This window comes from Perca fluviatilis, chromosome 23, assembly GCF_010015445.1.
Source record: "Perca fluviatilis chromosome 23, GENO_Pfluv_1.0, whole genome shotgun sequence".
Lineage (NCBI taxonomy): Eukaryota > Metazoa > Chordata > Actinopteri > Perciformes > Percidae > Perca > Perca fluviatilis.
Genome location: NC_053134.1, coordinates 8,285,624 through 8,308,642, shown reverse-complemented (window position 1 = coordinate 8,308,642; position 23,019 = coordinate 8,285,624). Strand labels below are relative to the sequence as shown.

The following is a 23,019-nucleotide window of genomic DNA, read 5'->3' as shown; positions in this document are numbered from 1 at the left end:
TTTTTCTGAAAGTGGGACATGCCCCTCTGGTTAGTTACTGAAGCGAATGTATGACGTGTTTGAACAATCAGTCGCCTGCTGAGCTGAATCCTGATGTATTTCATCTCATTATCAATGTAGTTAAACGGCGGTTTAAACAATCGCCTCACTCATTAAATACCGGGCCCTTGCTGTGTGATGTAGCGCGGCTGCTCGTTTTCCCTAAAGCTTAATAACCCTATTATATTTCAAGTGTAATCATTTCTTCTGACGTCGGTAGAGGTGCTCTTTATCTCAGGTGAGGTGGGTTGCCTTCATTTTATGCCAGCCAACCATTTACCGACTCACAGTCAAACAATTGGTCAAAGAACCAATTACTGTTGTCATCCAAGTACCAGTTCTCTCGGTTTGCACATTTCATGGTTCATATCTACCAGACAACCCTATCCCTCTGAAACAAGACAGTCAGTGTGTCGACTGGATAAAGAGATGTCAGGGTTGGAGAAAACACCAGTCAAAACACAAAACTCCCCGGATTGTTCCACATGTCAAAGCCAACTGACAGCCTCTGAGTCGCTCACATGATGATCAAAGCTCTGTGTATCACATGCTGCACCGGGTCCAGTTCCCTGTCCTCCATTCAACAGATTGTTGCTTAGATGTATTAGCTTACAGCCGGGACAGTGTCCGGTAACTGACGATTCACATTTGAGTTGGTCTTGATTGATTCATTGAGGTGATTACAATTTTTTTGAGTGTAACGGCATATAGCCATCTGTATCTTGATCTGTATCTCAACCATTTTAATGCAAAATTGTAATGATAAGAATAATCCAGAATAGGTACAGTATGTTGTGTTCTTCATTTATGTCACAATGTTTCATCATCTGAATCAGCATTTCAAGAGGGGTGTTGGTCTGATGCAGTGCAGCATGCCCTGACAGGATGCGTACACCTACGCATCCTGTTCACATGCATCTAAATGGCGTAATACTGTCTTTTGTGTCTTAAACGCAGACCTGCTGTCACTTGAGGCAAATGTCACAAACGTATTGAATAACTAATTGACTAACTGTGTTTAAAGCACACAGAGGATTTATGCTGCCTTAAAGCTTAGATCGGGCCCAAAAAATCAAGCCCGACCCTACCCGAGCACATGCACGTTGTGTCCGAGCCCGCCCTGGCCCTACACATTAACTGTAATTATGAGCCCGAGCCCGATTTAAACCCGACAATGTTTTTAATACGTGGAGAGCGCCGCACTTAATGCACTCGACAAAGCCAACACATATGTTGTCACTGCACACAACTTGTTTAAAATGGTTCCATACCTCCGACTTTCCTCCAAACTTGTTCAAAGTTAATTCCCGTTTTTATTTTAAGTGCATGATCAAGGGGTCAAGTTCGGGCTCGGGCATAGAATCTAAACTCTATACTGCCTGCATCTCATTATCGCTTGCAAGTTGCCTATCACTGGATTTAACCAGCACCTTCATTTTAATCTCCAAATCAAAGTAGCCTACTTATTTTGATTTCAGGTTCATTTGAGTTATGCTAGAGCACAAAACAAACACCAATACTGAAAATCTTGAGAGGCAGATGTCCAACCAGTGCCTTTTAGCGTGGCAGTGTTTCACTATTATTTTACCTTCTCTAGAAAGTTTCTCCAATAAAGACTGTTTACAGTCAGAATAACTGGGGCATTGTGTCTGGAAATGCATGTCAATGTTTGGATTTGTAAATGTCAAGTTTAAATTCTTCGAGCAGCAAAAACAATTCAACACATCCATTGTATTGCTATGGCGACTGAAGTAACTCAATATTTATCTATATAGCATTTTCTGTGCTTCAAAATGATGCCATTAAGCACAAAATATCACAACAGGCAGGATACAGGAACAGATACATTATGAAACTAAGATGAATACAGGTATAACATACAGTGTCAGCAGCAGATATTGTAAATTCTGAGCAAGTAAAACCCAAACCACTTGCATGTCTCATCTTTTCAGTACAATGCACAGAAGACTACACAAATTAAAACTTAAAGCATTTGGTGTCTTCCATGCCTTTTAAAGCATAGTGGCCATCCAACAATGTCAAGATGAATACTTAAACTTGTCCAAATTGATTGCAAGAGTCTAACATACAAAAATAGTCATTTAGCTTTGCTATTTAGGAGTTAACTTGACACCAAAGTAACCCAGAGAAAAGACAGCCAGTTTACAGCAGTGGAGCCACTCCCTGAGGTGGACAGTGGAGGGTGAAAGGGTATGTAATAGCAGTTCTATAACACTCATATGGGAGTACAGCTGTTTGTCTTTCCTCTTCCCTGCAGACCTCAACTTTATGGTCTGTTACAGGACCAATTTAATCTGTTGTTTTACAGCATCTGTAAATACACAAAGCCATTAACAGAGTATATTTCTGTAATGTGGAATGCAAACACATGAAGTACAAGAAACACAATAGCATGTTGGTGAAACAAAACCCTCTGTAACCCACCGAACCTTTCTTTATCTATTCAACGCCACAAATGCACCCAAGGAAGGCTCCAAAGACAACTTTAGTAGACAAAGAATGATTAAAAACGTTGGGCAGCACAAATCCAAATGGGATCTTTCTGCTTTGTTTGGCTGACCCGCAGTAGGTCCTGCTGTAAAACAGTTAAAAGGACCGTAGCCATATGATCCAAAGAGAAACATGATGCAATGGTGACACCAGTAATTGGCTTTGCATGACTATTCTAATAATAGTTTCGACCTTTACTCTACTATAATCTCAATGTACATCGTAGTCAATTTAAATTAGTCATGGCGGGTTCTGTAACAAATTCTAATCACTGGCTAAATGTTTGCCGTTTAAAAGATCCGTGACAACAAAGCCTCTATGAAGCCAGCAGTAATTGAACATTAATTACTAAAAGCACAGCAACATAAAGACAAAGTATTTCTAGACGTAGAGAACAGTAAGTGACGTCAATGTGATTCTGGAAAAGTCCTGTCAGTGTTTACTTTGATTACGTGCTTTGCTGGATGTGATCACACATTATCAGATCACTTTCTTCGGAACTTGTGTTTAGTTGCAGTCGTTATTAGAAAGGAAGTAATTTTGAAATTACTGTAATTTGTGTAACTGTTGCAAGTTATTTTTTTCACATTTACTGCTTGATTTGCTTGTTCTTATACCAAGCATGTTGGGATATTTAGTTGACTTAAACCAAGACTTCAAGGGTTGTTTCGGTTTCTACAGTCCAAATTCGATTGAGTCTGCGGGGAAATCCATTTAACCACTGTTTTATGGTTGGAATTGCACTGTTGATGGCTTGTGAAAGTTTGCCTTGAGGAGAGCTGATGGCAGCTTAAAGTTTCCTCAGTGTGTTCTTGCTCTTGAGGGATGAGGAAGGAGGGCTTGTGCAAAGTCAGCCTTCATGGAAAAACAAACCCCTGCCCCAAAAAGATAAGGGCCCGTTTTGACCCCATTAAAGAGAGAGAGAGAGAGAGAGAGAGAGAGAGAGAGAGAGAGAGAGAGAGAGATGCAGCAGTACGAGGCAAACCATTGTTAGTTCAAGTGGAAATTACATAACATAATCAAAGGCTACACACACACACAGTTTCCCCATTCCAGCTTCTTCTGCCTTTAGCAAATCCCCCCCACACACTCATTGTTGAAGAGCTTCCAGTAATGGTGTTTATTTTGGGCAGGAAGCTTTTGCTGTCTCTCAATTCCAGACGTCCTAGGAATTCTGAGCAGGTTTTGAGTCAACAAATTTAAATTTACTCAAAGATGTCAGTGTGCATACTAAAGTCACAATTTTTTTGGAATAGGTGAAGCTTCTGCTGGACAAAATTAAAACAAATTGTGGGCTGTGGTGAGACCACTCCAGGAACATCAGAGCACAAAAACTAAAAACTAACTAAAAATTAAAGCATGTACTGTACATGTTTCCTGTTTGTGCAAAACCATGACATATGTGAATTCCTTCACACTAAGCAGTAATTGTTTTTCAAAATCTTTATTTTAGTCTTTAGGTTAAAATAAATAATAAAAACTGAAAGCAGAAATGTAGCCAAGTGCTTGCATAACCATAAAAAAAGAATGTGTGAAAAAGTTTTTTTTCTCGAAAGATTACATAATTTGATACAGGAAATGACCAGTTTGATGTTTTGTACATTGCTTTAAGCCGTTTCTTATATGAACTCAGGGTTAAGGTTAGGTTGTCAGTGTTAGACACATTCTCACTGAAAATACTGGGTAGAGCATGCAGAGACAGGACATTGCACGAATTACACCGCGGTTACATAGCTGGTTTAACATTTGGTCATAAACAACCGAGTCTCTTGCCGTTCCTTGCATTTGTCTGATAATTTCAGCGCCAGCCCTTAGCGACAGAATTTCGCGAATCTCATCATCTCTCCAGTTATACATTTTCGGTGGCGTCTTCGAGTACATCACCCTACTTCTTCACCCTCGGATGTTCTTTTACTTCTGGTTTTGCGCGAGCCGATAGAAACGTCATCAAGACGCCCACTGGTTCGCTGTGAATTCTTAAGACAATGAGCGGCTCTATTCAAACGTGGGCTCAATAGGACGTTACACAGACTTTGTACTAAGGAGCTGGCAGGGTAAATGCCATTTTAATGTCCAGTCCAACTGATTTGGTTTCTCGCATACAGCTCCGTGGGGTAATGTCTAGATTATTTCACGTTTGCAGTGCACGTGTGAAAGGGGCTATATACTACACATATACATCTCTTTAAATTTCTGTGAGTGATTTTTATGTATGTGAGATATGTGTGTATGTGTTTGTTGTGTTATGGTTGTCTAAGCTACTGGATGCCCACAATTTCCCTCGGGATGAATAAAGTATCTTATCGATCCAACTACATATACTGTACATGACAGGCCCATAGTGGGAGAAGAGACAAGAGATATTAAGAGAGATTGAAGCAGATAATAGCAGACAAAACATGATGTAAAACAGTTATGAAACCAACCTTTTTGGAACGCAATCCTGAAAACTGCACAAAAAAAAAATATATAACAGGAAAATATACGTAGTATGTATGTAGTTTGGGATTTAACAGATTTTAATGGAGTTCAGACCATATGCTCCGCCGCAGGGCTACTTTATCAGCCCCTTTATCGTCCCTAACTAACAACCGAGCATCAGAACACAGAAGATGAGCGAACATGTTTGTTTTGTGTTATATCTGGAGCTGGTTACTGTAAATGCATGTCGTGGCAAAACATCCTTTGTTTGTCCTCAGCCTAGGGGTATGGCATGCAGAGCAAGCCCAACAGTGCACAAGTAAAGTAACTCCCTTTCATCTCTGCAGTATCTATGTTGTCTCGTGTTTTGATATGTGTCTGTTGAAGTAAGATAAGACTGTACCTGCCAGTGAAATGAGACTGGTGTCTAAGTCTGTTTATTGTGAGGCCTTAGATAATATCTCTTCACTTATTGAACACTGGTTCTGTTCAGGGACCGGCAGCCTGTCTTGTCATATTAATCTCGCACAACGAATTACTCTCAGTGCAAAGTCAACACTACAGTATCTTCTAGGTTTAGATCTCTTGGTCTGGAGGAAGTACTTAATATTTTTACTCTACTCACACGGACATCTGCAATAGGAGAGTCCGGTTTGGCCCGAGTGGTCAGTGGCCACACAAGTTAAATCGTTCCACCAGATGTAATTTTCATGTTCGGCAGCTGCACGGTGGGGGGGGAGAGAGAGAGGTTATTTTCCTAAGTGTCTGCTACTCATCTCTCCTGGCGAGAAGAGCCGACTCTGGAGAGAATGTGGTGTAACCTGCCAAAGCAAACCCACAGAAACTCGATGAGTGTCCCACTGCCGTGGCTCTGGGGATCAACTCGCAGTTTATTGAAATTCCTCTGATATTGGAACCTGGCTCGCCGCTCACTGCTGACTGATTATCCTTTCCTCCAGAAGTAGAGACTCGCACTCACACGCACCATCACTACTGTGGCTATTAATTTTCATATTTAAAAAAAAAAAAAAAAACTTCTGCCCTTGTTCTTGGGTGTAATTTCTCATGTATTTTTGTTGCTTTTGTCCTGCAAATGGTTATTCTCAACTCACAGGAATCCTGCCAAAGTCCTGTTGCTCTGAGTGCTGGTTAGTGAGCTTTCAAATCCTCCACTTAGTAATGAACTATATGTGGTAAACAAGAAACCTGGTTTCCTTAATCAGGGAAGGGGTTAAGAAAATAACCGTTTTTTAGGAAAAAAGCTAGTTTCTGAGTCATGCAGAGGCATAACTGGGTTTGTAACAGCGTTTTTATAAATGCTCATAACAATTATAAAGACAAAGTACAAGGAAAGCAGTGGGAAAGAAGTATCCAGAGTACGGCATGTAATCAAGTAAAAGTACGGAAGTATCTCCAGCAAAATGCACTTGTTATGAAGTTTTGAAAAATGGCCCCTTTTTAACTGTGAATACAGGTACAGACATACAGATTATTAGTATCTCATTTCATTGCATCACATCTGTTGAGCTACGTCAAGCTATTGTGCCATTTTTTTTTTTTAATGGTTCAAGTTGACTTTATCCACATGCCACCTGCCTTTAGCTCAAGTTGACATAACTTTTACAACCAAGATAAATGAATCAAGTCCTTGTGAACACTCTGTAATTGTCTTGGTTGACAAAGACTGTTGGTCTTAAATGGTACCAAATGGTTTGGGAATGTGTTGTTGAGGCGACGCTATTGCCTGGCTTGCAAACTCACAACATGTGTACAGCTGTCAAACATAGACACTGAAAGACGCATCCCAGTTGAACATCTTATTTCACCACTCATACCATTCATGAGAAAGAACTTTGAGGGTGTCACCCCCATTTATTTAGATTGTAAGTTCATTTTTGGTTTATCCATCATCCAGTTTGCCTCTCTTACATCTGAAATGGTCCTTCTCTCAACAGGAGACATCATGAAGAGAAATGAAAAGGGAAATGGTATTGCATGGAGAACAGGCTGGCAGACGTGGGCTTTAAATAGAAGCATTCCCTGTGTTTTCCACTCATTGTTTTTCTTTCTAAGCCGTGTCAATCATAACTAAAATAGTCCCAGAGGTCCCTCTCTTGCTGCGCTGTGCGGTAGGTAGATGGTACTCAGTCTGCTGTTTGTTTGAAAGAGAGGTACTCCTTTGGGCTATAACTGGGCTCAACTGTGAATTCCACATATGGGTTCAGCCACGCAGGTTGTCATGCAGTATGAGGCACAAATGGGAGCTAAAGACCTGGCATTAAGAGGCATTTAAAATGTGGCATCCTCTTTCATTCCACATTTATGTGATTTAATATCAAGCAAAATTTGGGTTTGGCATGGGTTTGATGCACTTCTTGGATTTTGTTTTTGCATGTGGGTTTATGGCACATGGGTAAGGCAATATACTAAAGGCACACATCCTACCAGAGATACACCTACTAGTGATCAACTTCATTTCATTTTATTTTATTATTTATCTCGAACAATCAACAATGTTGCCAAAGAAAAAAAAAATTAAAATTAAAACCACAAAATAAAACGCAAACAGTCAGAATTTAAAATAAAAAAGGATTAGTTCGAGAAGGAGCAGGCGGAAGAAAATAGCTTATTTGGTCCTGCCCCTATTTCACAAAATCATATTATTACAAAGCAAATAGATATACCATACCATACATATACCAGCATACCATTTTTCAGGTCTTACAATAACTTACAACAATATACAACAATACATTTACAACAATACCTTTACATTACAATTTAATGGTACCATTCCTGTGTTTCGGTCTATTCTTTTATGTATTGGTCAAGTAATGATTTCTTTAATATATTTTTGAACTGAACGATATTATGGCTCTGTTTGATGTCATTGTTCAGTCCATTCCATAAGGTCACCCCACAAACTGAAAAACACATGCTTTAAACAGCAGTTCGCACAAGAGGTTGTTTGAACATACAATGTCCTCTTAGATGATATCCCCCATCTCTTTCATTAAACATTACGTGTATGTTACATGGTAAATAATTTTCTTTAACGTAAAACATAAATTGTGCAGTTTTAAATGCAACAATGTCCATAAATTTCAGCAAATGTGAATCAAAAAACAGATGATTAGTGTGCTCATAATACCCAATGGGATTTATTATCCTGATTGCTCTTTTTTGCAATGTGCAAATATTTGTAAGTTGCTTTTGTAGGTATTTCCCCAAACTTCCACACAATATAACATATATAGTAAAATAAGTGTGCAGTACAGAGTATGTAATGTATTTTGGTTCAATATGTATCTAGTTTTGCTCAATATACCAATACTCCTGGCCTTGGGCTATATTCAGATGAGGATTAGCACTGAAGTAGGGCTAAACAATTTGCGATTGTTATTTTTTTAAGTTTAGCTAAAGTTCAATATTGTCTGTGTAACAGATTAAACATGTCATGGAACATTATAACATGAGACACCATCAAAACTGCTCTATATCTTTATGCGAGGAACATAGATATGAATTTTCAGCGTGATATCACCAGCTTTCCAACTGACATGTAACATTATTCCAGCATTTATCTTATAAAAAACAGCAAATATGATAATAAAAAATGTTAACCCAAATGTTACACCAAACATTCAACTAAATATTGCACATTCGATTAATTGCAGCCTTCATGATTCTTTCAAATTGCGATTTCGAATTGAAATTCAGCCCTACAGTGAAGCCCCCCCCCAAAAAAAGAAAATACAGTGCATTCATTCATTTAAATGAGATCCCTGTGTTGGCACAGTAGGAGTCCCAATGTAGAAGGCTCCAGCAAAACAATGTAACTGGCTCGACACTAACCTGAATGTCAGCGTGTGTATGCAGAATACTTTGTAACGTGATCTTTATAATTCTGTTGTCAACCTCGCTATTGTTGTGACATAAGATAAAGCCTTGTGACTTCCTGGTTGATATTCATCTTCACCTGTGCCAGTAGCAATACGCCAAAGCCACTATTTACCCACCCCCCTTTTTGTCAAGACTCTATAAATTAGAATAATATTCTGACCAGAGTTAGACATAGCCAAACCATCTGTGCATGTGGCTCTCCTGTGTAATTAAAAATGCATGGTGATAGATTTGGGTGTGCAAAAACTTTTTTTGGAACTTGAAGCAAAATTGAAAACGTGGAAGGAGACCTTAATATTGTTAGATGTGCTTGCAGGCATGGATTGGCCATCGGGAGTACCGGGAGATTTCCCGGTGGGCCGGTCTATTTGCGTGTGCTGAATGGGCTGCGCTCCGGTCGAAAACTTTTCTTTTTGATCGGCCCTTAGAGATAAGAGAGGTCACATGATTGGCCCACTTGTGTGTCTTTCATGTGAATGCTGGCCATTCACATCCTTGATCTTTGACTGACCAGCCCACAGATAAGAGAGAGATCACATGATGGCTAATGCAGCTTTAGCCTAACTTACAGACTTATCACTTGTTAACTAATGTTATACAAGGCATCTTGATGACAGCCATGCTCCACCCTTAACCTTTAGCCATCTTACCATCAAGAGCCAGGCAGCCTTTTTGACTCCGTGAGTACATTATCACGCTCTCTTACTTAGCCTACCACTCAGCTAAGTGAGAGTATTAGGGGCTGCTATGCAGGGTTCAACATTAACTTTTTGTTCACCAGCTAAATGGTTAGAGAATGTTAAAATTTTACTTTTTTGGGGGGGGCTGGTGAGTTAAGCAAATCTACCATCCATTTACATATTTTACCAGCATTTGGCTAGTAGGTGGTGCTAATTTTGAACCCTGCTCGTATGTTCATGTGTTGAAGGGGACTGCAAGGACGGTTGGTGTCCGTCCGATTGTGGTGGGCTGGTCGAGGTCTCAAAAGTCCATGGCTGATTTTGTTTTACCCCAGTCCAGCCCTGTGTGGTTGTATTCACTCTTACTGTACCATTATAGCGGCAAATTCCTCTAGTAATCCAATGAAATGTCATATCTTGTGATTGATTTTCCTCCCACAATAAAAGGTATATAAACAAACAACAGAGGGTACACTATAAATTATGAAGGATTCAGTTGTTGTAAAGTGGAAGGGAGTTGGTTTTCTGATGGTATCAGTTATCAGGAAATTGTAAATTCACAGACACAGTTGTGTCAGTTTGTCTTTTTATGTCTACGAACGGCACCATATGCGTGAAGCATTTTTCTGTTAAAATGATTACAGCTATGAAAATGTCCATTCCTTGACAACAAGGGAAAACTTTACCTTTCGTTTTTTGTTTTCTTTTTAAAGAAGGAAACATGTCGTGGAAAATACAAAAGACCTAACAAGACAAAGAATACAAATGTATTTCCCATAATGCAGCCTAATCCCATTGCTAAATTAGATTTTTAAGAGACAGTCCTAACGAGACGCATCGTCTAAAATAATTGAATTGTGACCGGCTCCGAAGCTGCAGGGCGTGCTGCTTGCCAGAGGTATTTGTTTTGTTTCTGCAAGACACTGTATCTTTAATTAGGCGGTGATTTAGGCTCAGAAATTCCTTTCCAAAAGGCCAGACCCTTTTAAAATGACAAAAAAGGAAACAATCTCAGGAGGAAACCTTTGCTTTGCAAGCCATTCTACACTAATGACTGGATCAAGGCTCTGAGCAAACTGCAATACCAAAGCGCTCTGGCATCTTGAGAGGACCGCAGTGTTTTTGTGTGGTATTTGATTGAATGCTAAATTTGGCCTCGGTTTTGAAAGAGACAACATTCCCTTCCGGCTCAAGTATGTACCTCCTATAGGAATTACTGGCAAATTTGTTTTAAATTGGTGCCAGACGTTTCCTGTATCAAAAATTTGCTTTAATACCAAGCTTGGACATAACAATAACAACAATAAAACAAGATTGGGAATTATCAGTTTAATGGACATAAGAACAAAAACAACAAAGTTACAGCCACTAATCCCTGGTCCAGCTGATTTTATTGTCCATTAAACTGCCTAATAAGTTCAGTTACCGAGGTTTATTCTGGTTTGAGCCTGTTTGGCAATGCCACCAAAAGTTGTAGAGGTGCGAGCTGTGAGAAGGTTGCAAAGGTGAAGGATTATACCAAGTGGGAGGGGACAATACTGTTATAATATAAAAGAGCAAGAAAAAATAAGACCACTTGAGATCATTTTGGCCCAAACTTAAACTATGACATACGTGGACCTGCACATGCGTACAGACCATTCAGCCACTTGGATGTTTTCCAGGACAGGTTTTGATCTTTCTCCTGTGAGACTCCATGATGGAAGCACCGGCGTTTGCCAGGAGATGTGACACAACTGCAAACCTTTTACTGCCAGGTGTGTTGTTCAGGTGCTGGTTGGGAAACAGGATGGTTAAGCACTGCCATCAGGTGCCCTCGGGCTGCTACTGCTCTCCAGCTGCACGCACGCATGCACACACGCACGCACGCACGCACACACACACACACACACACACACACACACACACACACACACACACACACAAACTGAGGGCAAAGCCACTTCTTGTTCTCGCAACAGCTGTCTGCATAATCATTCTCTCAGCAGGTACAGGCTGTCTCAGTTATGGTCTTTTGTGCTGTGCAGAAGAGTCTCTATTATTCCACACCGGCATGTTGTAGGCATCTTAGGGCTTATTTTTGGTAAAAAAAAAAAACTAAGAAAAATATACTCTCTACTTTGCCACACACCACTCTTAAGTTGGGCATGTAGGCATTAGCTGCTTCTGGTGCATAATGCAATAATTTGGGTCATCAAAAGCACTGCATTCTTACAGCAGCTGCAGGAAATACTTGTCATGATAGGACAAGGAGTATGAGGATATTTTAGTTCAGTTTTTTATTTTAGTTTAGTGATAAAGGACATCCTAACACACATAACTTCAAAAATGTCAAGTACAACACAATGTCCGGGACGTATTTCCATTGTGGCCCTTGATGTAAAGAAGGCAAAGATGCAAGGTGACTGGGTGGCATCATACTACTAACAAAACCAAACCATTAATATCGATGTAATCACCAAAGAAAACCTCAACCACTCTACATGTGTGTTGACACATAATGACGCATAATCAGCATTGAGCCTCGAGACAGAAGCTCAGTGAGTTCAAACCTCAATGTCAGGAATCGTTTAGTGAAAATTAAATCCCTAATAATGTTGTGCAATTCCTGACAACTGGGAACCGTCTCCAACTGAGAACCTGACACAATACCTAACATAGCGAGAAATCCAACATATGTTGAATTTAAAATGTCCTAGTTTAAAATTCCCTGGACCACCAGATTTCAATCCCTGTCAAGCATTTCCTTCAGTCTGGTTAGCCTTGTCGGCCCTTGTTGGTATTCCTTACTTCCTATAAAGAATAGTCCACTTTTGTAAACAAGCGTGAAGCTGTCATATTATTATTTTGTAATCAGAATTGGTAAAGCAATTAACTGTGAAGTGAAAATGGAAAAACATCGCTGAATACCCACACGACTACCAATGCCAATATAGCTAAACCCAAATAATAGGGATACAGAAACTTGGCTAAACAGTGATGAGATACAAAAGTGCATCCAAAAAAATGAATCTTTAGAGAGGTCTATAAGAGGACACAGCAACTCATTTTGAAATACAAATGCAGCAAATCAGGAAGGAAATATACTGCTGGTTGTAATTCACTCTATTAAGAGTTAACAGGCTGGAATTGGTGTAACATTGTTCATTTTTGTTTTGGCTTATTTGTGAAGACGAGTCACTTTTTTATAGAGAAATCTATTTCATACGAACCGTTTGTGTCAGAGACAGCGATAGAGCAAACCGGGGGACTTGCATGGAATGAATAATGTTTTGAACATTGGAGCATGCAGTGTAATTGCACAGGGCCATTATCGCTCCTGGTTTGTATCATCAGCTTTTGCCTTCTTGCCAGCTTTGAAAGTTCTAAAACATCCTGTCAAGCCCTGAACATGATTATGTATTGTGTTGTACTCTAGTGAATAGGATAGATGGGTGATTTTTGCTTTTAAAAAAGGTAACTTTCTCCATTTTTGAGCACGTTGGGCAGTGTAATCATTGAGCTATTCGACAATGTGTGAAAGCCGTTTGCACTGTGGTTACTGCTTCCACTTTTGTAGCTTCCTGGATGCTTTCGACCTGGCTTCACTCCTGCCCAGCATGTCTGTGGTTCTTTTGATAGGTCTATGAAACCTGAATAGTCCCAGAGTTGTTGGAGCTCTGAATAAGCACCAGCCTTCGGCCAAGAAAACCCAGCGTCGGCAGCCAAAAACCACGATAGCCTAGGAGAAAGGCAGCGAGCACTGAATGGCACTCAGCTCTCGTTCTCATTAGATAAACCCAATCAACAGAGAGGCAGAGACGGATTTCTGCTCCTCGAGTGTCAGAGCTCCACAATGGCCCGAGCCATCTCTTCTCTTTGTGAGGGTGTCCATCGTGAGGAGGCTCTGCTTACACAATAGCTCTCCGTCTAAGTGCTGGGCTTGTTTCTCCTCTGTCAAATGGACGAGTTCAGTCCATGCCAGGTAGACCAGGGCCAACACACTCAAGAGGCTTTGTGGGTAAAATAGAAGAATGCTCTGGGACACCAGATGTTAAACAACGCATTCGGCATCGTGCCGTGGGCCAGGGTGAGGATCGGCTGTACACGTGACGAGATAGCAGACATTCCAAGGAGCAAGATTGTGGAGAATTGGAGGCTGCAGAACCGGTTTACAAGTTATACCGGTTCTATGTGCCCATGTACTATGTGTTATTTTTCCTGCTGTAAGAAGACACTGAACACCTCAGTTAAAGTACATGATGTCCTGATTGAATACTTTTTTCACTGTTAAACTATGTTTTAAGATTGGATCAACTTTTTGGATCCCACGCTGGGAAATGTTCAAAATACAGTAAATGGATACATGCTTGAATTTTTTTGAAATACAAAACAGTATTCTTTGTTCTTTTTGGCATTTTATGGCTTTTATTAGATAGCTTTTTTTTTATGTAAAAACCTAAATAGCCAGACTATGGAGGAGCAGAAAGAGAATAGAGGCTTAAGTGTGACACACGAAAGCACCAGGATGTTGGATGCTGTATCTGTGCATTTTTGCCTCCTGGCTTATTCATTTCTCTTCGTTGTATAATTTTAATGATAATAATAATTTATACTTTAATAATCCCCGCAAGGGTAAATTACAATGTTTTCACTCTGTTGTTATTACACACAGGCATGAATTACACATACATGCACTAAATGGAGATATGTCAGAGTGAGGGAGCTGCCCATAGATATCTACGGAGCTGCCCATGGAAAGGCGCCCCGAGCAGTTGGGGGTTCGGTGAACTGGCACCTACCAGTCCACCAACATACTTTTGGTCCGTATGGGGACTTGAACCAGCAACCCTCTAGTTCCAAACCCAACTCCCTATTGACTGAGCTACTGCCACCCCCAAGCTGCTTGCTTGTTTTTTCTAAACCCTACCTGCCTTTGGAGGATGGGATGTAAAACAAGAGGGTAAGTCAGTGGTTCACAGGTGTTGCTAGAAACATGTAGCATGTATGGTGAAAGTGTTGGAACACCACCGCTTTGCGTCAGATTAATAGGACTGGTGATTTTATCTTTTGTGCCGCGCTTTGCAAAACAACATCAGGACAGGAAGGAAGAAGAAGTGCGCATGCCAGCACCGGGGCAAAAACAAGATTAGGGGTTAGACAAAACACAGAACCACTTCCCCCCGCAGCCTCCGTACGGCACACAGCAGGGACTCCGTTATTACTGCGGGTTTGCAGGAACAGGATTCATTACCGGGACGCAGCACTCAGGAGAGGTTGCTGGGATAAACGCTCTAACAGCAGTCACCACCAGCCTGCCCCCGCCATCTCTATCTGGCTTGAGTTACAGCCATCCAGGTCTGTGGTCGGGACACAACAGATGTTGAAACTATTTTACCTCTCTCTAGACAGCTTAAAGCTCTTGTCCTCACTGAGGGATGATGCAGTTATTACTCAATCCCAAGTATTACGAGGATCACTGTCAGTATGGCCATGTCAGGATGGCTGAACATTTGTGTTACTCTGCGGGTAACAACCTTATTCATCAAAATTCCCATTTAAATGCTGTATTCGCTAACCATCATATTTCTTTAAACCCCTTAAGCTATTGATTTCCTCCTAAACATATCCTCAATTTAGTATTGAACTGTTAATATCCCTTTTTACAAGTTTCTATTTTGGTGACCCATTCGTGCTGGTCGGTCTTTTCTGCGGTCAAACACTATGGCAGACTTGCTAATGGGGCTGGAACTACAAGCTGCATCTCCATTCAGAAGCAAGTCGGCAGTGTTTATGAGGGCTCGAGCAAATGCACAAAAAGATAAAGACCTCCAGCACAACAGGACAGGAGAGTTAAGCATGTTTTCAATTTCCTGGGATGACAATGTTTATACCTGGAGGAAACAGAGTACAAAACACAGAAACAGGCATTCTTCTGGATTTATGAACCAAAAGCAAATGTGTTTGACTTACAGTACATGTAACACTCACACACTGGTAAATTGCCCTTATTTAGATCTTAATTTTGTACGTTTTTGCCTTAGTTAGGTCCCGTGGATGCATATTCATAACCTACATTTAGGCACATGTACCACTTTATAAAGTTTTAAAACCCCTAATTCTGGCAGCAATGGAGGTGGTGGTTTTTATCTTGCGAAGCAGAAATGGCATCCTAAGTCATTTGAAAAGCAGATTTGGCATTTTCTCCGCAGTTATGTAAAACCAATCTGTTATGCATAAATTTAACCGCTAGCTAAATATTTATCAGGCATCCAAGGCAAAACCATGTAATTACACAATTTTCCATGATCTTGAATGCTTTGTTGGTATTAATTTAGAATCAGTTAATGTCATCCATTAGCAATGTTTTACAGTTTTACACTTCCCGTCATGTAACCCTTCATTTTACTGTTTGACTCGGTGTCGCTTTCGTGCAGCTTTTAACTTCACCTGCCTCTTGATTTTAACGCCTTCAATAAGCACTTAAGGACCCCTCCACAGCTGGATGCTGGTTTGAATTGATAATGCCTGCTTTGCACCTGAGGTTGACAGGCAAAATACTGCTGTTTTTCAGATTGATATGGTGATTCATTGGATTAACTAGCTAGGTAGAGCTCCTACAGCGGCAGTGGTGTTAATAACAAAGCTTGGTAAACTACCGTTACTCTTAAAGCCTGTCGGTTTGTGCGTGCCGAGGGGTCACAGTCACAAGACTATTATGTTCTGCTGAGGGTCAGATGCCCAGCGTGGGGCTGCAGTAAGCCTGTTTAAAGCAGGGAAGAGGGTTATTTAAGGTCTTTCCACTGGCCTGTCATACACTTCACTGTGTTGTGATCCATTTTGAAGAGCTCAGTTAGCCATACAGCAAGCAGTTTGAAGGCATTGGGAGAATGACTGACAGTTACTGACACGGAAAACCTTGATATTTGCTACATGCAGATGTTGCCAATAAAACTTGTTTTACTTTACTGCCGTTTTCTGCCTTGCGACTTCTTTTTGCATATCTGCCAACATGCATGCGGACACTGATATCTCTGCTGATGTATCGGTGGTCCGCTCTAGTTTCAGCTTTCTTGCCAAGCCTGACATCTCTGAGCAGGGGACTGAGCAGGGGACTGAGTAGGGGCCGTGTGGTTTTCTGTGGAGGTCTGCGGTGTTGGAGTGTAAAGTCCCATTTATACTGAGTGAACTCTTAACGAGCCTGGCCGAAAACTGCTGCTCTGTTCCAACCTACTGTGGAGGTTATAGACCAGAGAACAACTTTGGCAAACTTAAAGTGTACAAAGGGCTGTTTCCCACTCATGTATTAAAGTTTTTTCAGACAATCGAAGATCTCTGACCAGCCCTGCTGAGTCTGACCGGCCTGCCCTCAGGCCTCTGCTCCATCTGACACATCCAGAGGAATGCTGATGCTGCTATCTCTGGGTCAACACTCACTGCCGGACCCCTGTTGTTTGTTTGGCTCTTTTTTTATTGCAACCCCGTGTAAAGCAAACTCCTTTTGAGGTGAAAATGAGGGTCAAGCTGACTTCAAGTTCAAAGCCAAAAATTGCAAGGCTTTTACTTGATAAACACATGATTTAAAGAAAGCAACCCAGGGCTTTGTGGCCAATACAAGCTCTGATTCTTGAGAATAGCTTGTATGCTGTTTGACTCGACTCTGTCCCCAAACAACCCTTCAACAAAGCACTCGGTTGTGTAATTTGTGGGACTTAAATCAAATGAAAAGGCATCAGATTTTGGAAAGAGAAGAAAAGAAAACTAGACTGACTATGGTGATAAATCTTGAATGGAATGGTGGTTATTCTTTAGTTTTTTACTTTTAATTACTCTTCTCCCTGTAACATAAGTATGCTGCCATTTTGGCCTCAACTTGATATTTTGATCTCAGGAGAGCCTACTGGTTAAATAAAAGTTGAGCAAAGTTTGTTTGAGAAAAGCAGAGCACACTTGCCATTTTAGCATGCTAAAATAACCTTCCACTTCTACCTTTCGCTCAGACATACCACTACCATCTTGATGATATTTTGATTAAAATGGGGAACCTTCCACTTCTACCTTTCGCTCAGACATACCAGTACCATCTTTATGATATTTTGATTAAAGAATACTTTTGGATAAAGGTCACAGCAGGTGACAGAACATATTAGTTTTCCATACAGGATTAAATGGAATATTTTTGGCCACAGATCAGTGGAGCTCCAGTCACACCTTTTTGAAGCTGTCAAATGATGTCTCACTCCTGCTCAGAGATGGCACAGCCCTCCTGGACCTAACACTGACCCTGGCAGCCTGTAGTGTCCCATTAATCAGCCAGCAGCTCCGGGGTGGATGTCCTCTCTTTGATCTCTGCCATACCTGAACGCAGCGCTGTGCCTGTGACTGGAAGTCCTGGTTAAATGACAGTGGGCATCAGTGTGCAAGCGTCTCTCTTCTCTAATAGATCATCTTAATGAAGACACTGTGATGCGGCAGGTGATTAATACACACAAGTCATTAAGCCTGCTGTATGAGAGTATGCCTCCGGCCGAGGTGCCCTTTTCTTGTTTACAGATAAATCTGTAGACTAAGTGGACAGGGCACTGGCAGGGTGACAAGGCAGCATGGATGTTCATATTGGATCTCAAATAGGTTTTCTGACAAGAACATTTTTGTTGGGCTGGACAATAAACAAAATTCCCCCAAATTACCAGCCTTGTGAATCCCTTACCGGCCTTAAATGTACTGTTAAATCACAGTTTTCAGTAAATAAATAAACCGAATTCCATATAATAAATACCTACAACCAGAGATGTTTAAACAAACATTTAGCTAACCAGTCCGGTCCGGAAGTACACTATCTTGAACTGGTCAGACCATAATGAATCCAGACAAACATAAAAGTAAGCTAGCACAAAATAGGATATACTTAGTCAGTGTGTTTACATGAAGTCTAAAAAGACTAATATTTATGGGTTAAGGCACTTGTTACTGGCATTGAAATCACAGCTGACAGTAACATAGAGGAGAACAGATTTAAAAGTATAGTCTTCCTGGCTGAACTTCTTCTATAGCTTCATATGTCCATGTCAAATGTTTCCGTTTACATAAAATGCAAAATTCTTCAGTACCCTCCAAACAACGTCGAGTGTACATTTGGGTGACATCAGCCTTTGGCAGCGCATCATTTCTTACCTGTTGTATACGTATACTCTGTCTAATGCTGTAGGTCTATAGTGCTGCCACACAATGTGCTCCCCTCACTCAAATGAACCAAGCGACAGCATCACTCTGACAGTCACTTTAAAAGGCAAATGCCAGACTAGGGGAACTAAAGCCCGCTGCCTGCTGTTGTGCAGACAAAGAATCTGATGCATGCAGATATTTGCTGCCAGGAGCTTCAGAATAGATTATTTATCCTTCTTCTCCCCAAAAAGAGAGTTTCCAACCACAACAGACATTCTATTAGACCGTGAAGCTCTGCTCCAGATGTAGCTTCTTTAATTCTTCATGTGCAAAGTGACTGACATTGGTCTCGAGGCTGGAGCAGACCAGGATTTTACTAAAGTAAACCCCCCCAACTCTTGGTCCTGCTGTAAACAGGAAGTAAGACATGATTCTGGAACTCTGGCTGGTCCTTTTAGCTCACGCTCATCTTTTTTAATCTCTTCAACTTGGCATGTATCATCGTCAAAGGAATCCTTGTTGATCAATTTATGTGTATAAACTTTGGGCTGCATTTTACAGTATTAGCCTAAATCATGGCTCTTTAAGGGGTAGTTAATCATAGATGAATGTTTATTGGCTTAATTTCTAGAGATTAATAATCATGTAATTCAGCAGTAAGTGTTTTGTGGATTTTTCTGAAAGTTCTGGTGTAGTATCAATCAGTGGCATCAGGGTAGCATGCACCCAGCAAACCAAAACTGTAATTAAGATTTAGAGTAGCAGACTTTAAAATGACCATTTTTGGAGAGAAAAAGCCAGATGGGATTTTCCTGGGTTAATGCTGAGCTAAAAAGGTGATGTGCAAGTATTCAAACTAGACATTAAATATACACTACATAACATTTGTTTAAAAAAAAACTGTTCATTTGGAATATGTAAATAATCTGTTAGTTATGTGTTTTCAGTACACATTTTTTCATTGCTTTCATTTACAAACTTTAGGAGAATAATCTGTTAAAAGTGCCAAATCGTGACATTAAAGAACAGTACTTTGTTTCTTTGACACTATTTGTGCTTAGAAAATGATGACATTTTTAGTACGTATTAGTTTTTGACCCTTTGTAATGATTAAATGTTAACACAATCCTCAAAACATCAGCCAAACATCATTTGTTCATCCCTCCACGCCTTCCCTGATTCTTTCCATGGTCCAAGGTAAGAAATTGGCAAGAAAAATACACAGTCTCATTTTTATACATTCAGGAGCAAAAACATCCCTTATATGGTTGCACACACAGATCCCACTTTCCCTTTATTTGGAATATAGAAAAGCACAGCAATTTGGAATACTAGAGGGTAAAACGGGCTGCATCTCTATCCAAAATAAACTTTGAGATCTCAATTCCACATTTCAGGCAAGTTTGTGCATAGCAGAGTGGTTAGTCACTGCACAATTCATTTTGTGTTGACACAGATAAACTTCTGTTTAATTTCAGTTTTTTTTAATCTCCAAAACCTCTACCCTTTATTTCCCTCATATTGTAACGTCTTAATCTCGAAATGTCAAGTGTGCAACTAAGTACAAAATTGTGCAATCCAATGCAAGAACACCACAAACTATATGGAAATAAAGGTCTCTCTGACATAAATAAGGTAGTATTTAATGCAGGGCTTGTTCCTGTTATTGTGTCCGCCCCTGTGTGCATGCACGTTAAAGATGGAGAGGACTGGTGAGCACTGAGTTACACCAGGAGAAGGAAAGTGCTCACATTAGAAAGAAAAGAGGTTGGCGTTTTCCCAAAGGACAACTGATAAACCGTTTGGCAGGAAAGGCCTTGCAAATGACTGCATTCCTTGTTACCCTTCTAAGGCTATTTTTACCATTCAAGGGCCTTTTTAGCGGGCACCTTTTGTTCGCCCTGCAGCATGAAACAGGAAAGACTGGTTTTGCATTGTGACCCTCTGGGAGTTTGGCCGCAATCTCTCTCTCGTCACGATCCAACCATCCATCCTAAGGTTGAGCTCTGTTTGCGCAATGAATCTTCACCGCTCCCGACAGATGAACCCAGTAACTCCGCAACACAGTTCACTGTAAAGTAATGCAAATAGCTGAGGCCACGCACATATATCATAATTGAGCTAAGATTACGAGGAGTGAAGTTGGAGGTTTTCCCATGCAATGTGCAAAATCTCTTTCTAAAGAATGAAAGCTCACTCCACACTCCTCTGTCAAAGGGATGTTTGCTCTCTGTATGTTTGTACATGTCTTTTATTGTGTTTTCTAGGGACATTCCACTGGTCAAAAATCCCCTCTGACTGTCCCCAGGAGGTGAAAGGCCCTCATACAGGCCGTCTTCCTGTTGCCTGACTACAGAGTCCAGAATCTAGTGTTTGGTAGTGTTTAAGCTGCAGCTCTTCAGGGATTGCTGGAAGTCAATGTGATCATGTCTTAAGAGGATTAAGAGGAGACCCTGGCCGTGTTGAGCCAGAGGTCAACATCGCTGTTATTGTGGGAATGACCTCGCCTGTCACCACACATCTGTCAGTGTGTCGATATGCACTGAAGTGACCGAGTCATTGTCGACTTTCTTCAGAGAACTGATTTCTTCACTTTATGTTAACAAGAAACTGGATTCCTTCAAACCAGAGCAAGAGATTAGAGAAAGCTGATTAGCAAAGCAAGATTTCTGTCTGAGAAAGCTGATTTCTTGGCCATGTTCTCTAGCAAGTTTCTAACAGGATTGCAAGAGCCCATGTGCACGACAAAACTTCAAACTTGGAAAGTATAGCTGAGGCATAATTTGTCGTGAGACTGTTCTCTAACAAAAAAATACTAAGTATCTTTGAAATGCACTTCAAATTAACCAGCCGTGGTTAAAAAAAATATGGCCTGGTTAGTGAAAAAAGCTGCATGTAAACACAGGTTTTAGAGTAACCGTGGGCCTGTTTCACAAAAGCGATTTTCTAGCACAGCAAATTGTGGCTGCGTCCCATTTCACGAATGTTTGCTGATAAATTTGCAAGTCCCACAGAGCTCTTGCATGCTTTTGCATGGGTAGCAAATACGGCATTAGTAAAAACTTCTTCTTGCCTTAATCTGGTTTCCCCATAATCTGATTTCTTGTGTGCATGTAAACATAGTCTCTGTGACTGTAATCGTTCAACCCAAGGCTGATCTAATCTCATCTATCATTCTCTTCCTCTTCTCTCAGAGCCTGGATGAGCTGGACGATGACGACACAGGGGAGAAGAACAGAAGGGAGGAGGAGGAGCTGGTTCAGGCCAACACTTTCCAGAACGAGTCCATGATAGCTGAACCTGCCACCGGCCACTTAATGGTAAGAATTGACATGACAGGAGGAAGGAGGACAGAGCAGCACATTCATTCATATTTTATCAATAACCTCTGCATAAATCTATGCAGATAGATTTGGTTGTGTCTGAGATTTCAATGAAGGTTCAGTATGAACATAGTTGATCGAGAAGTCATTCATTGCCAAAACAAAAGACTTCCAGAATCAAAGAAGAGACATGATGTCTCTGCAGTACTGCCTGTGTATTCCAGTCTTTAATGTCTGCCACAGACTTGTATGATGTTCTACTTTTCCACCACACATCACTCAAGCAGAATATTTTACAGATTGATACATCGGTGCTGCCAAACAGAGGCACTGTTGCTCAGGGAGATACCCAGAGGGCTCAGGAGCCGAGTTTGTGTGAAAAGCTGCCGTGATGCAAAACACAAAGGTGTCTCGGCATTTCATCATCACTGTGGAATCTGTTAAAAAAGCAAAAAGAATTGCGCTTAAATGCTTTTAAAGCAATAGGAGAGATGGTTATTCACAGGTCTATGGTGGTTTAAGTTTCTTATTCCTAAAGCTGGTTGATAATACAAGTATTGTTCATGTGGCTTTATAGAGAGATGGATATTGCTTGTTACAATATGAGTGTTGGGATGAATTGTCCATTAATTGAGGATTGCTGATTGACTGAAAAGACATTTTGATCAGCAATTAATTATTCGTCTTATCGTGCATAAATACCAAATATTCACTAGCTCAGGCTTCTGCGATATGATAATTTGCTGCTTTTCTCACTTTCTCATCATTGTAAATTTTGGACCATTAGATTGACAATAGAAGCAATTTGAAGATGTCAGCTTGGGCTTTTTTCATTGCCTACAAAGTGAATGATTAATCGTAGCAAAATATCAATAGAATTATAGATTCTGTAACTAAGCACTATCCTTTAAATCACACACTGCCCAGCGTTTCTCTGTGCAGCTCAAAAGCCATATTCATCAAACTATATTTGAAAGCCAGTGTTAGGATCTGCTTTG

At 40.6% G+C, this 23,019-nt stretch overlaps 1 protein-coding gene across 1 annotated transcript in view; it reads left to right on the top strand.

Moving 5' to 3' along the window:
• Positions 1-23,019, top strand: part of pawr (PRKC, apoptosis, WT1, regulator) — a 72,698-nt gene that overhangs the window by 24,379 nt on the left and 25,300 nt on the right. Inside the window, exon 3 of the mRNA XM_039792437.1 lies at positions 21,893-22,018. Within this exon, the coding sequence (XP_039648371.1) occupies positions 21,893-22,018 (126 nt within the window). The remainder of the gene's footprint in view (positions 1-21,892; positions 22,019-23,019) is intronic.